The sequence below is a fragment of the Pelodiscus sinensis genome, chromosome 7, assembly GCF_049634645.1.
Source record: "Pelodiscus sinensis isolate JC-2024 chromosome 7, ASM4963464v1, whole genome shotgun sequence".
NCBI classification, from domain to species: Eukaryota; Metazoa; Chordata; order Testudines; family Trionychidae; genus Pelodiscus; species Pelodiscus sinensis.
In genome coordinates, this window is record NC_134717.1 from 70,638,691 (window position 1) to 70,652,928 (window position 14,238).

Sequence of the window (14,238 nt, forward strand, 5' to 3'; positions counted from 1 at the left end):
AGTTAATCAGAGGGCACTGCCAGTGGGAGCAGTCCCCTGCAGCTCAGGCTGGGTCAGGGCCTGAGCAGCCTCCTGCCACGCACAGCCAAGGCAGGGACAGGGCCGGAGCAGGTTCTACCCTTCCCCCACCTGTAACCAGTGGTTAGCTAGCTAAACAAATCATTTTACAAGCTTATTCTTTCACATCCCTAGCTTTCATTTAGGATAAAAGAGGATGCTGTATATTGAATTTCTGACCATGTAGGAGGAGTTCGTGGACAAACAGAAACTTTCTCAAATATATAGATGTTTTCTTTCCTCTAAACATTTTATACTTAAAATTAAACTATAACAAGATAAGAGTTTTGACCCTCAATGTACATTAAGCAGAAACACTGTTTTCCCCTCAGATTTAATCTAGATTCAAATGTAAGCAACAGTCCAAATATGAAATGAATAAATATAAGAACATGATGGCACTTCAAAAAGTTAACTTTTTATCATGTGGACTTTACACAGAGCACATGACATTAGGAAAAAAATTACACATACAAATTGGTGAATAAAGTCACATTTCAATACAAAATGTTTATTCAAAAGAATTCAGGAATTGCATAGAAACATCATCCAATATCTTCATAAAATATTACCATTTACATGTTTTTGTTAGTCCCAAAACATGACATAAAGCACGATGGGCTAGCAAAGAAAAATTGTTCTTTAAATGAAATTCTATATGTTAAAGATAATTATGGCATGCTCTATACAAAATTCTTATAAAATTAAACATTTATATTAATACAAACAATTTAAAATTCTGACCAGTTATATTTTGTATTTACATACAAAATAGATATCTACAAAATATGAAAAAGCTCCATTTCCACTTACGTTTGTTTATTCAAAATTAAAAGATAACTTAAGACCAGAAAAACAACCCACCCACAAAAACAAATGTAAACATTTATCCAATACCATGGTGAAAAGCTTCTTTCTGAAATATTTTCTGTGTTTTGTTTTGTTAAAGTGCTGGTATATATGGTTATGACTATACTTTGCATAACCTCTCTCATTAATTTGTGAAAGCTTCCAGTTTTTGCAATAATTTGAATAGTTTAACTACAATTATTTGTTAAAACTTTTTTCTGCTGCATCTGTTGTACTGTTTTGACATTTCCTCCCTTCATCTTAAATAAACTTTCAATTCTGAACGTATAAAAATACCTTTATTTCAATACACTATAATTAGATAAAGTTCTTGTGAGAAGATGGTCGTGATAGTTTTAAATATAAAAATATATCTATTGGGTAAAAGCAAGGACTTCCAAAATTCATAAAAAGGTCACCTAAATACAGTCTAACTTGTCTATTAACTGCTTCCACAAAGTCTACTTTATTTTTCACTTATCAATTTATAGATAACAACATATGCATTACATAACATTAATATGTAGAAATGAGTGCAGTCCCCTAATAACTAGGTAGCTCAACTTCGTTATACCTGAACGCACATTGATATTAAAAGCAATATCACATGGATATCCATCTCCATGAAGAGCAGAGAAGGCTGGATTTTAAAGTATCAAAGGTCTAAGACCTGATCCTTCACACTTTACTCAGTTGTAACTTCCATATAGATCAATAGGAGTATTATCCAAATAGAGAGAACATGATTGGATTAATCTGTCTCTTAAGTCAGATTTACTATACAAATGTCTTAAAATATTTTTATTCCATCATTTGATTATAAAGGTACTTAAAATACTACATTTTACTACATACTGAAATAATAAATGCTCATTTTATTAATATCTGGTATTTTTTTCTTCAATTTTAGCTGGAAATTGCTTAAATGTGCCAGGGTCTAAATGCTCATTTGAGGAAACATCTTGCAACTAACTACATATCACAATTCTCCTTATGCAGGACAATTGAGACAGCCACACTGAGGAGAATTCAGTCTAAGCAATGCAGACTCAAAGATCTGGGAAATACTTTAAAGTGCCATTTACTTTCATAATATTTCAAAGAGCTTTAATTACTTGTATTCCCTATGAAAAAAGGCTCTAATTTTTATACTCTTAGTGCTATAATGGATAGGATATCTTGTCAGCATTTCAATTTAGGACCTGATCAACATATGCTCCAAGCTGAATCTTGGCATAATACGGTGTTTTTTCAGACCCTGGGAACAAGAGGAATAATAATAATAAAAACAAGAACAAAACAAAAGCCACGCTGCTTATTTTTATAAGATGGAAAGTGCAAAACAGAAAGTATGTGTGAATGTTTTCAAAAACTAATAGATTTATAATTGAGAGCTCTGAATTTTAGTTCTGAAATTTAGCAATTTCTTAACACTGGCCTGAGTCTATGTACTTTGAGGAAAAATAGTATGGCTGGAAAAGTTACTATATAAGCAAATTAACACACACTTCTCCCCACGCCTTCATTGGGTTTTTAATACATCCTTAATACAGATTATGGTAGTTGCACAGGCAATAAATGACTATATGCTGCTATCAGTCTCATTTTTGATGTTTTTATGAGGGGCGTACACTGAACTAGTATTAGGGATGTAAATACAAATAAATCGCATTTAATTAGTTAACCAGTTAAACATTAACTGATTAAACAGGAGCGGAGAAGTGAAGTTACCATCCCCCACAGAGAGGGAATGTTCTCTGCGGGCTGGAGTACCCTCACCACACTGACTGCAGTGGGCAGGGGACTGCTTCAGCCCTCATCAGTTAACCATTAACATCCCTAACTAGTATAGGTATTGGGATATTTATAATTTACTATGCAATCTGTATTTCAATAGAATCCGGGGTACATATAGAGACTGGCAACAGCTTCTTTGAAAGACAAACTTGTTTCAACGTGCACTTCAGTGTAAGACTTTTCACACTCTTATAATTAGATTTGTTTATGAAGCAAGGATCTTCAGCACTAAAAGCAACAACCTACCCTATTCTAGTCTAGTATTCCAGAGATATTCATGCTAGCATATTACAAATAGTACAAAGTAGACCCAGACAACTAAGGCAGAAAGATTTTTCTTAAACCACAGCTAAACAGTCTTAAATTAAACAGTACTTGCTGAATGAATAATCCCAATATTCCAAGAATTTTAAACTCTTCATTTAACAAATCATGGCACAATCCCTGTAGTGAAAGGCTACAGAAATTATTAGTTTCAGTTTCTCCACTTCAATCCAGTATCAAGTCTTAGTCACAAAAATGAAACTGTATATATTAGATCACTCTTTGTCTTGAGCATTTTTATAAGTTGCTGAACTGGGATCTATTTATTAACATTCAAAAGTTTTTATATTTTTATTCTCTACTTTATTATGTTAAACTTTTTTGGACTAAAACTTGAAAAGTGCAAATATAGTCAACTAAATTGACTTCAAAACATAAGGTACCTCTGATGCCAGAACTCTAGTTCCTCAGGAATAAAAGCCATTGCCAGCAATGGACATAAAAGGAAGTACCACATAGAGACTTATTCAAAAGTGCATTTCCAGTATAACTGTGCTGCATGAATGGATAAAACAATCTGATAATATTCACCGCTGGATTATAATCCTAAATTCAGTTCAGAGGACCTGTACAGACAGACATATGGTAACATACTAAGTCTGTTGTGAAGTCTTGAGGATGTGGCACTGAATCATCAAATCGACAACGTTTAGAGACTGTACTACTGTCTTCAGGAATGTTCTCTTTATCTGCTCGGTCACCACAGGTACCATTACAAACTGATTTGGTATTCCTTTCCTCTGAACACTGTGTGTGTTCCTGCATTGGAGAAGGACAGGAAGATTCTTCAGGACTACACCATAGTATGAATTCCCCTTGTTTCAGCCAAGAATGAGAGAGACAGGCCTCTGCTGATGGTCTTTCTCTTTAATAAGAATAAAGAAAATTAAAAGGAAGTTGTTTTACTGACATGAGTAGAAGTATTAATATCTTATATGAAATACATAATTTATTTTACAAAACATTAAAAAAAAATCAAGAGTTTTTGACATGTATAAAGGAGGGACAGTCTTGAAGAGTGAAGCCTTAGCTGCACAACGGGTATCAGTAAGGGCAACAATTTTACAGCATCCTCAGATTGCTGCCTTTTTACTGCCAACAGAACTTTATGAGAGTGCCTGGATTCTAGTTTGACTCAGTCAAAATCCAAATGCAGAGTCTAACTTTTGGTCTCTGCATGTTAAAATCATTTATTTATAGGTAAAATTTGGCTAGCAGGACTATTATTTGCAAGCCATAAGCAAAAATACATTCAAGACCAAGTATCTGGCAGTTAGTTTATTTGTAAATTGTTCAAATTTGATTTGGAAGCCATGATGATATTTTTTAAAGTAAAATTATTTAACCAAATAGCATCATACTGAGTGTAAAAAACCCGTTACAAACAGCTTTGCCACCAGTTAATGCAATATGCAGTCAGAATGATAACTTTAAAAGTCAACATTTTAACAGAACTTCCATTATTGGGATCTCATTGGCAAAGTCAGATTTTCCATTTGACTCGAGCATATTCTAAAACAGGTGGGGACCTTTTTTGGGTCAGGGACCACTGACCCACAGAAAAATCAATTGCAGGCTGCTCACAAATTAGAAGCAAAGCCCCAAAAAGCCAACAAATCCTCACTGAGATGGCCATCGACTGAGAAAGAGATTCTTCACATTCCCCTTGGCACACTAGGGCCTAGGGAAGGGCCCAGGCTAGTAGATTTTGGGTGCTTCAGCCTCCAAGGGGGACAATGGTAGGGCTGGAGCACCAGCGTAGGCTCCCCAATGCTGGGGAGGTAGAGGAGGGTGAGAAGCCCTGAGCCTCAGAGGCCAGATCCATGCAAGCTGGGCCACATCCGGGTCCCTATCCCTGTTCTAAATATTTTATGCCACATAGATTGTATCCATATGGAAAGCAGCATTTTTATGTTAAATAATCACTAATTTTATCACATTTATATTACAGTCACACCAAGTCCTCAATCACTATCAAGGACTTGTTTTGGTAGACGCTTACAAATAGAAAAATGCACCAATGGATCTGCTACATACTCTGGGTTTTTGACAAGAAGTTTTTGAATGAAGTCTTTCGCCAGGTATGAAATTGATGCAAAAGTTTCTTCTGAATAATCCACATTGAGTTGAGAGATATTGAGGAAAGTTTCTTGATTATCTGCCCCCACAAATGGAGATTCTTGAGTTAGCAGCATATATGAGATTACACCAAGGTTCCTGAAATAAAACAAGATGTAGTTTATTTTTCATCCTAAATTATAAATAAAATAGACACCAAAATGAATACTCTCCCCCTTTATTGCTGGTGCTTTGGTTGGTTGTGCTTTGTTATGTCTCATTCCACTGGCAGTACCCAAAGTACGTCACTGTTTAAGCAATTTGTTTACATATATATGCAATACATGACATGCATTTCCAAATGCATTAGTCAGAACATTAAATGATTTCGCTAGTATACCACTTGCTCCATTTAATCAGGGAGACTGAAGTGGAGAAGGGATTTGAACTTCTTGTCCAACATTGTAGAACAGTGCCCTGGCCACTGCACTAAGACTTATACCAGAATATTCCAGTCTCAATCTCTTGTTTCACCTTTTATAAATTCAAGTCACTGGAATAGCTCTCCCATATCCTAGCTGAGCATTGGAATGCCAGACTAGAGGTAATTCTCATGCTTCCTCATGCTCAGTGACTATGAATTGCTACTATGGCAAGGTCAAGAAGTCAAGATTGTCCTTACTACAAAGTTGGATCTCAGCACTGTGGAAATAGAATACCTAAACTGGGTGACAGGGCCGGACGGAGGCATGGGCGAGCCACGCAGCTGCCCCTGGCGCCAACCCACAGGGGGCGCCTGATGGCAGCTGTAAGGGGTGTGTGGCATCCCTTACAGCTGCCATCAGGAGCCGCGCGCCCGGCTCCCATGGCGCCGGACAGCAGCACCCTTGCCCCCACAGCTGCGGGGCCCTGCGGAGCTGAGCAGCGCATGCACCGTGCGCCTCACGCATGTGCCGAGTGTCCCGGGGTTGGCCGCGGGCTTCGCGCCAGTGACCATGGCCGGCACGCGCCGTGCGCCCTGGGGGTGAGCCCACGCCCCACGGGTGGGCCTGCGCATGCACCCTGCGCCCGGAGACAGCACCGCACACCCGGGCCCAGGGCACCAAAAGGGCTCGGGCCAGCCCTGCTGGGTGATATTACCACTACGTGCTATCCCGGTTTAAAGAGCTCCAGGTTATGAACTTCAGTAGTTATGAAAACAACAAGTAGCCCTGTGGCAGCTAAGAGACTAACAAATACATAGTATCATGAGTTTTCGTTAGCAAAACCCACTTTAGATGATCTTGAGTGGATTAAAAAGGGGGATTATCAGAATTATAACAGAAAAAGAAGGGAGGGGGATGTACCAATAGTAGTGCAGGAGCTAATGAGGTTAATTGAGTTGGCTTGGAAGTGCCCCATACTAAGCTTTTGATGTCAATGACATGCTGAATGTAAAGAAGACTGGTTTTATAATAGACCACCCAGTAATTGTCCGTGTTAAACAGAGGGAAACAGTGTGTCAAATTTGCATATGAATCACGTCAATTCTGTACTCTCAATCAGTAGTTGGTTTCTGAAATTACTTTGTAGAAGAACATAGTGCCCAGGCAAGTTAAAATGTTCCCCTACAGATCTGTATGTGTTACTATTTCTGATACCTGACTTATGTCCATTTATCCTTTGTCGTAGAGATTGTTTATAGCCAGGCCTTAAAATATAACCAGATTGACTCCAATCCCACAGAAACACCTAGAAGATCTTTATCAGGCACTCTTAAAACTTAAATACCCACTAGTTGACACGTCAATGTGTAGTCAACTACATGATTAACCAATAAACCTTGGCTTATCCGTTAATCTTGTCCACTACACATACTCCCTCCCGTTGCTCAGGAAGCAAGGTGGGAGGAAGGGGAGAGGAGAGCGGGTGCCAGTGCCCGTGGGGAGCTGGCTTTAAGCAGGTTCCCCATGAGCACCAGATCAGGCTGCCCTCCCACCACCACACTGAAGCCTCTGATACATTGGCAGCAGTGCAGAGGGTGAGGGGGGCAGGCTGGAGCCGATATGCACAAGAAGCTAACTTTCAAGCAGGCTCCCCACACATGCTGACTCTGCAGACCCGCCAGTCCTCTCCCTTGCTGCTGCCTACAAAGGCAGTGACAGGGGGGCAGACAGAAGCTGGTGCCAGGGGGAATTGCCTTAAAAGCCACACACACCCCCAAGCACCAGCTCTGCGGTGCCGCCTGCTCCCCCCTCCCCACCTATGTATCAGAGGCAGCAGCTCAGGGTGGCAGCAGCCCATCCGTGGGGAGCTCGGACCCCTGCGGAAAGGGGCTGCTGCCAACCCGCACTGCTGCCTCCAATATAGAGGCAGCAGCATGGGGTTGCAGGGGGCTCCCTGGGAGTGTGCTAGCTGCCGGCCCCGCTCTCATGGACTATTGAATAGTTGTGTAATCACCAAGATTTCATGCGTTTACATGACTACTCAATTACATGATACCTAACATCCCTAATACCCACCTTGGGAAGTGAACAAACAGACAGAGCCAGACCAGAACTCAAGACTCCGCTGTCATGATTATGAGGGTTAGCCAGCAGCCTGGGGATTAAGGGGTTAACTACACCATGACATCTGCTTCTTCAAGACAGGCCCAACAATGAAAATAACAGAACACCACTAGTCATCAGATACAGCCCCCAGCTTGAACCCCTCTAGCGCATCACTGATAATCAACCTATATACAAATGCGAGAAGTATGGGTAATAAGCAGGAAGAACTGGAAGTGCTAATAAATAAGTACAATTATGACATTGTGGCATCACAGAAACTTGGTGGGATAATACACACAATTGGAATGTTTGTATGAAAGGTAACAGCTTGCTCAGGAAGGATAGACAGGGAAAAAAGGGAGGAGGTGTTGCCTTATATATTAAAAATGAACACACTTGGAGCGAGGTGGAGATGGACATAGGAGACGGAAGTGTTGAGAGTGTTCGGGTTAGGTTAAAAAGGGTTAAAAACAAGAGTGATGTCATGCTAGGCGTCTACTACAGGCCACCTGCCCAGGTGGAAGAAGTGGATGAGGCTTTTTTTAAACAACTAACAATATCATTCAAAGCCCACGATTTGGTAGTGATGGGGGACTTCAATTATCCAGATATACGTTGGGAAGCTAACACAGCAGGGCACAGACTATCCAATAAGTTCTTGGACTGCATTGGAGACAACTTTTTATTTCAGAAGATTGAAAAAGCTACCGGGGGGAAGCTGTTCTAGATTTGATCCTAACAAATAGGGAGGAACTGATTGAGAATTTGAAAGTGGAAGGCAGCTTGGGTGAAAGTGATCATGAAATCATAGAGTTCACAATTCTAAGGAAGGGTAGAAGGGAGAACAGCAAAATAGAGACAATGGATTTCAGGAAGGCGGATTTTGGTAACCTCAGAGAGCTGATAGGTAAGGTCCCATGGGAATCAAGACTGAGGGGAAAAACAACTGAGGAGAGTTGGCAGTTTTTCAAAGGGACATTGTTAAAGCCCCAAAAGGAAACTATTCCACTGCATAGGAAACATAGAAAATATGGCAAAAGACTGTCTTGGCTTAACCACGAGATCTTGCATGATCTAAAAATAAAAAAGAATCATATAAAAAATGGAAAGTAGGACAAATTACAAAGGATGAATATAGGTAAACAGCACAGGAATGCAGGGGCAAGATTAGAAAGGCAAAGGCACAAAATGAGCTCAAACTAGCTATAGGAATAAAGGGAAACAAGAAGACTTTTTATAAATACATTAGAAGCAAGAGGAAGACCAAGGACAGGGTAGGCCCACTGGTCAGGGAGGAGATGAGACAGAAGCCGGTTCTGGGAGGAGATGACTTAAAAGACAGTTTCCCACCAGCACTGTCTCTGCAGTGCCACCTGCCCTCTCCCCTGCTGCAGCCACTGGCCACGGCAGCCCAGCCTGACCACAGCCAGGAGCAGCTGCTGGAGCAGCTTCTCTCTGCGGACCACAAACAGGGGCTGCTGGACTCGGCGCGAGCCAGGACTGAGCAGTTCCAGCTCGTGTCAGTCCAGGAGCAGCTCTGAATTTTAAATGTAGTAAGAACCACCTGCCGTGGTTCTGCAGAGCGCCTCCCCTTATTGCCTAATTGTGTCGTTGATACAAATTTTATCGATGACACAATTAGACAAATACTCTGCTCCTTAACATCCTTATTCGACACAACAAAACACTAGGAGTTAAGAAGTTGTTATTGCTGCCTTTAATATGCTCCAGGCCCATAAGCAGATTATGGGTAAAATAACTCCAGAAAAAGAACATGCTGTAAAGATATGTGGAACAAAATCAAAATAACAACTTTTTAATATTCATGAAGATGTATAGATTCAGTTAGCTTTCTAGATTAAAAATTTCAAAGGAGAAAGAAGGGAAAGAGGATGGAAGTCACAAAAATGAGAAGTTCAGTACACATTGATGCGCACTATTCTTGTTTCAAAAATCAGGTCACATGTTTAGACATAAGCCTGATTTGAGAGATTAATGTCTTTTTGATTCCCTGTGTTCATGCCACTATTAATCCTTTTTTTAGCAGTAATATTTTATATGATACAAGATTGTTAGATATTAGTTTCAGTGTCTGATGAGCAATTTAAAAATTAATTTACTGCTGAAAGACCACTTGCCAGGTCAGTCAGACTTAACAGATGAAGCCCACCTGCAGAAATACTTGGAGAGAACTGTAATCAAAAGTTTGCAGCAGAAAGAGGCTGTAGGAAGACTGTGAGGAACTGTGCTATCACTCTTTTGGACTGAGAGAGGCTGCAATGAGAAAGTCCAGGAGATGGTTAGCCCTAGGATCCTCTCCCAAGTAGAGAAGTCTGGGAAGATACAACTAGCAATTTAAGTGGAGAAGGCTTTAGTGCAGGGATGAGGAACCTAACACCGGGGGGCCAGATGTGGCCCCTGGCTTGCCTGGATGCAGCACCCAAGGCTCAGGGCTTTCCCCCGGCACTCCAGACCCCCTGCCACCTCCCCACTGGGCTGGAGCATGCAAAATCTACTAGCCTGGGCCCCTCTGGTGTACAAGGGGAATGTGGGAAATGTTTTTCTCCTTCTCAGACAGGGGCTATATCAGTGAGGGTTGGTTTGTTTGTTTTTGCTTCTTTCTTGTGTGCGGCCCCAGACTGATTTTAATGTAGGTCAATTGCCCCTGACCCAAAAAAAGTTCCCCCATCCCTGCTCTAATGGGAAGACTCGAGAAAAGATACTATCTGGACTTCCAGGAAGAGCACCCTTCGAGATATTCAGCTGTTGAACAAAGCAAGGGAAAGCGTAAAACAGAGAGAGGAAAGATCAAACAAGAGGGCAGGAATAGTTTTTTAGTTTATGGCTTTACATTGAAATTTACTGGGGGATTCCAGAGCAGAACCTTGCAAGAAGGGTGAGATTAAGGAGGCTGTGGAGAGCTGTTGACAGATTCAGGGAAGTGAGGTAGGTTTGAATACAGACACAGCTATACTTGCAACTAAAGGGTTCCCACGGTGAAAGCCAGAGCAGAGGGAAGGGTTCCAGTATCAAACACAATAGAAAGTGCTCCAATGAATCTAAAAGGGAGATAAGGACAACCAGAAGGGTGTGGTGACCATGAGGTGCAATGTTGGGACTGAAAACCTTTTGATACCACACTAGATTTTTATTTATTGGACTCTCAGTACCCTTGGAAGGAGTGGACCTAAATTATGACCTGACCAGAGGGCCAAATCATGAGACAGGCATCACAAGACCAGAACAATCAATGCAGGGAGTGCTACATAAGATGAGCTGCTGTGCCGCATCACATGTGCGCTATTCTACATATTGCTACAAGGTTCATATTGTTTCTGCAGCTTAACTTTTAAATGCAACAAATATACAAGGCTTTAAATTTTAAAAAGAGAGAGTGGATATTAACATTTTGGCCAAAGTGTTCCTGCCATATGAAGTGACTGAAAAGTAAAGGATGTGTTAGGGGAAGTATGCAAGGGTATTATCTTTAGAAGAAATACGCTTACCACATATCTGTAGCTGTAGTAATAGGATCATAGTTTAAGATTTCTGGAGCTGGGGGGAAACAAAAACCCAACAACCTTAAACACACGATTACAAAATATGTAATATGCTAAGTCTTATTCAAGTAAAAAATGGTTACTTACCTCTTGTAGCTGTTGTTCTTCAAGATGTTTTGCATATATCCATTCCAAGTAGGTGTGTGCATGCTGCATGCAGTTACCCAGGCATTCCCTGGAGACAAACCTTCATAACACCACATATAGGACCCCACTGACCAACGTTTCCTCTAATTCTTTCCATCCATGTGTGGAATAAATTTGTGCACTGAGGCATGTGTGAATGCACACCACCAATAGAAACAAAAACCCTATCAGCTGCTAATCAGCTAGCCTTTGAACCTTTCCTGAACATCCGCTCACATGCAGAGCTTACAGGAAACACTGCTGCTAACCTCCAGTCTCTCTTACCAGATTACTCCAACAGATAGGTCTTGGAATGGACATGAGTATTATATCACGAAGAATAGCAGCCAGAAGAGGTAAGTAACCATTTTTTTCTTCAAGTGCTTGCTCATGTCAATTCTAAGTTGGAAATTCTCAGGCATGACCTAGGGAGACAGGGTCAGAGATCAGGGAACCACTGATTGAAACACTGCTCTGCCAAATGCTGCATAGTTCTTGGTATGCTAGGAAACATCACAATGGGAAGTGAAGGCGTGGACTGAGGACCAAGGGTACATCTAGACTACATGCCTCTGTCCCCAGAGGCATGTAGATTAGGCTACCAGGCATAGGAAAATGAAGCGGCGATTTAAATAATCGCCACTTCATTTAAATTTACATGGCTGCCGCGCTGAGCCGACAAACAGCTGATCACTTTACCCCAAGTTTTCACTTTACAGGTGTCCTGAACTGGGACCTGGGCCAGAAAGGCCACAGAAGAAGCCTGGGCTCTGGTGAAATGCACCAGCAGCACGAGGGCAGAAATTTTGCCAGATCATAACATACCTGAATGCAGGACATAATCTAGGATGACAGTGGTAGGCCTTTCAGCTTGCCCTTTATTGTGACAAACAGCTAGTTCTACTTGCAAAATAGCTTAGTTCGTTTAATAAAAAATGCCGATGCTTGGCGAACATTCAGAGAGCAGAACTTCTGCTTGTAGATGTTAGCGTGAGGCTTTGGGGTAAAAGCTGGAAGAAATGGGTCTTGGTTGGTATGGAAATTTGAAATCACTTTTGAAATGAATGCTGTGTGCGGTCAAAGCTACAGCTTATCTTTGTAAAAGACAGTATATAAGTGTTGGATGGGGAGGGCCTTCAGCTCAGAAAACCTTCTGGCTGAAGTTATAGCAACCAGGAAAGCTACTTTCCATGACACAACAATGAGCATCTTGCTAAGGACTCCAACAGATGCTCCATAAGCCTTGAAAGTACTAGATCATGGTCCCAAATCCAGGATCAGTGGCCAGATTGGAGGAGATAGCCTGTCCAGTCCTTTAAAGAAAACGCTGCACTACTGAGCTACTAAAGATGGAACAGCCATACTGTCATGGGTGAAAAGATAGGCAGCCAGGTGAGCCTTTCTTGACAAAAGTGACAAACCCTGCTGCTTTAATTTTTGGAGTCCAAGAGAAGGGAACTGGAGATTATATTGGAGAGGTATTGCTCTACAAACACCAAAATTGAGAATCTTTTCCACTTGGCTACATAAATGGCAATAGAAAACCATCAATGGGGGCTAAGAACCACCTCCTACCGGGGTCTGAGCAAGGAAGCTGCAGTGGATTCAGTCATCTAGTTTCTAAGCTGTGAGGTAGAAAGACTCAAGATTGGGGAGCTGGAGCCAACCATGATGCTGCATGATCAGGTCTGGAATTAACAGTAGGATATTGCGAAGGACCCAATTGTCTAAGGTAATTTAGGCCCCCTGCATGGTAGAAATGGGATCAGTGAGCCAAAAGTGGGGAAGAGATCTATTTCTTGGGTTGGCATGTTTCCCCAAGGAGGTCTTCAAAAAACGTGCCTGCGGCCTAGCAGTTGTCTCAAAAAACCTGACCCTGGTTGTTAAGGGTCAATACTGGTGACGCCAGTTCTAGCTACTGCCCCATCTGCAATCATGGTCCTGCTGAAAGCTCATTTTTATACTGCCAGGGCATAGGCTAGGGCCTAAAATGTTAATGATAGATAGTTGGTGTGTGTAGCCCCAGAGATCTCAGATTGGCCCAGGAGTCCTTTAAGCTATGCAATTTTGAGTGAGTTCTCTGAGACTAGAGTGGATCACTTGAAAGGAAAGCTTTGTATAGTTTGTTAAAGCTCTCCCAGAAGCAACACCACACTACAATCCCCAGAGACATGGTACAAACTGCTACATCCACTGAGTCCAGCAAGACCTGCAATAATGTCCTGGCCACATCCTTGCCCTCATCCATCAGGGCTGAGAATTCAGACTTGGAGTCCAATGGGCCAAAATTCACAAATCTGGACATTCTGCCCCTGAATTTAAAACTGTATTGGCTAGGGATCGCCTGCTGATTTGCAATGCAAAGCTGGAGCCCTCCAGTGGAGTATATTTCCTCCTGAAGATATCCGACTTAATTTCCTTAACCCAAAAGGTGTGCCCGTGCCTCTCCTGCTTGTTGACTGCAGCCCACCACCAACTCCAAAGGGGTGTGTGAAAAGGTATATGTAGCACTTGGGATCCCTTTCACTGTGAGGGACAGGGAGGCTAGAGTTTTCTACAGAGTCTCATCACACTCCTATATAGTTGTAATCAGGGCAGTGTCATGCTAGTGGGGCCCACAAGGGATAAGATAGCTACCATTAGTGACCTCCATCTGAATACCCAGAGTCTGTGCCACTCACCTCAGGAGTTCAAGGTGGGCTCTGCTGTCTGGTGTGGGACGTCCCAAAGAGGCTCCTGTCATTGCCTCATCAGGTGACTATAAGGAGGTGGCCCAGGCCTGACTGGGTCGTTCCTGTCTGGCCAACTCAAAGTGGTCCTGCTCTTCTGCTGTCACACATGATTCTGCTGGCTGTGGTGCCAGCCAGTGCCATTGTCTGAGTCCTTCCTCAGCACAGCATCCTGATTGAAGCTGGGGCACTGCACACCAATGTCAA

The 14,238-nt window shown here is 41.9% G+C and overlaps 1 protein-coding gene across 1 annotated transcript in view; it reads right to left on the reverse strand.

The window, feature by feature from the left end:
* Nucleotides 1-542: 542 nt before the first annotated feature.
* Nucleotides 543-14,238, reverse strand: part of STK17B (serine/threonine kinase 17b) — a 52,153-nt gene continuing 38,457 nt past the window's right edge. The window contains exons 6-8 of the mRNA XM_075934222.1: nt 11,123-11,171; nt 5,065-5,244; nt 543-3,892 (exon numbers count right to left, since the gene is read on the reverse strand). Of these exons, the coding sequence (XP_075790337.1) occupies nt 3,580-3,892; nt 5,065-5,244; nt 11,123-11,171 (542 nt within the window). The 3' untranslated portion in view covers nt 543-3,579. The remainder of the gene's footprint in view (nt 3,893-5,064; nt 5,245-11,122; nt 11,172-14,238) is intronic.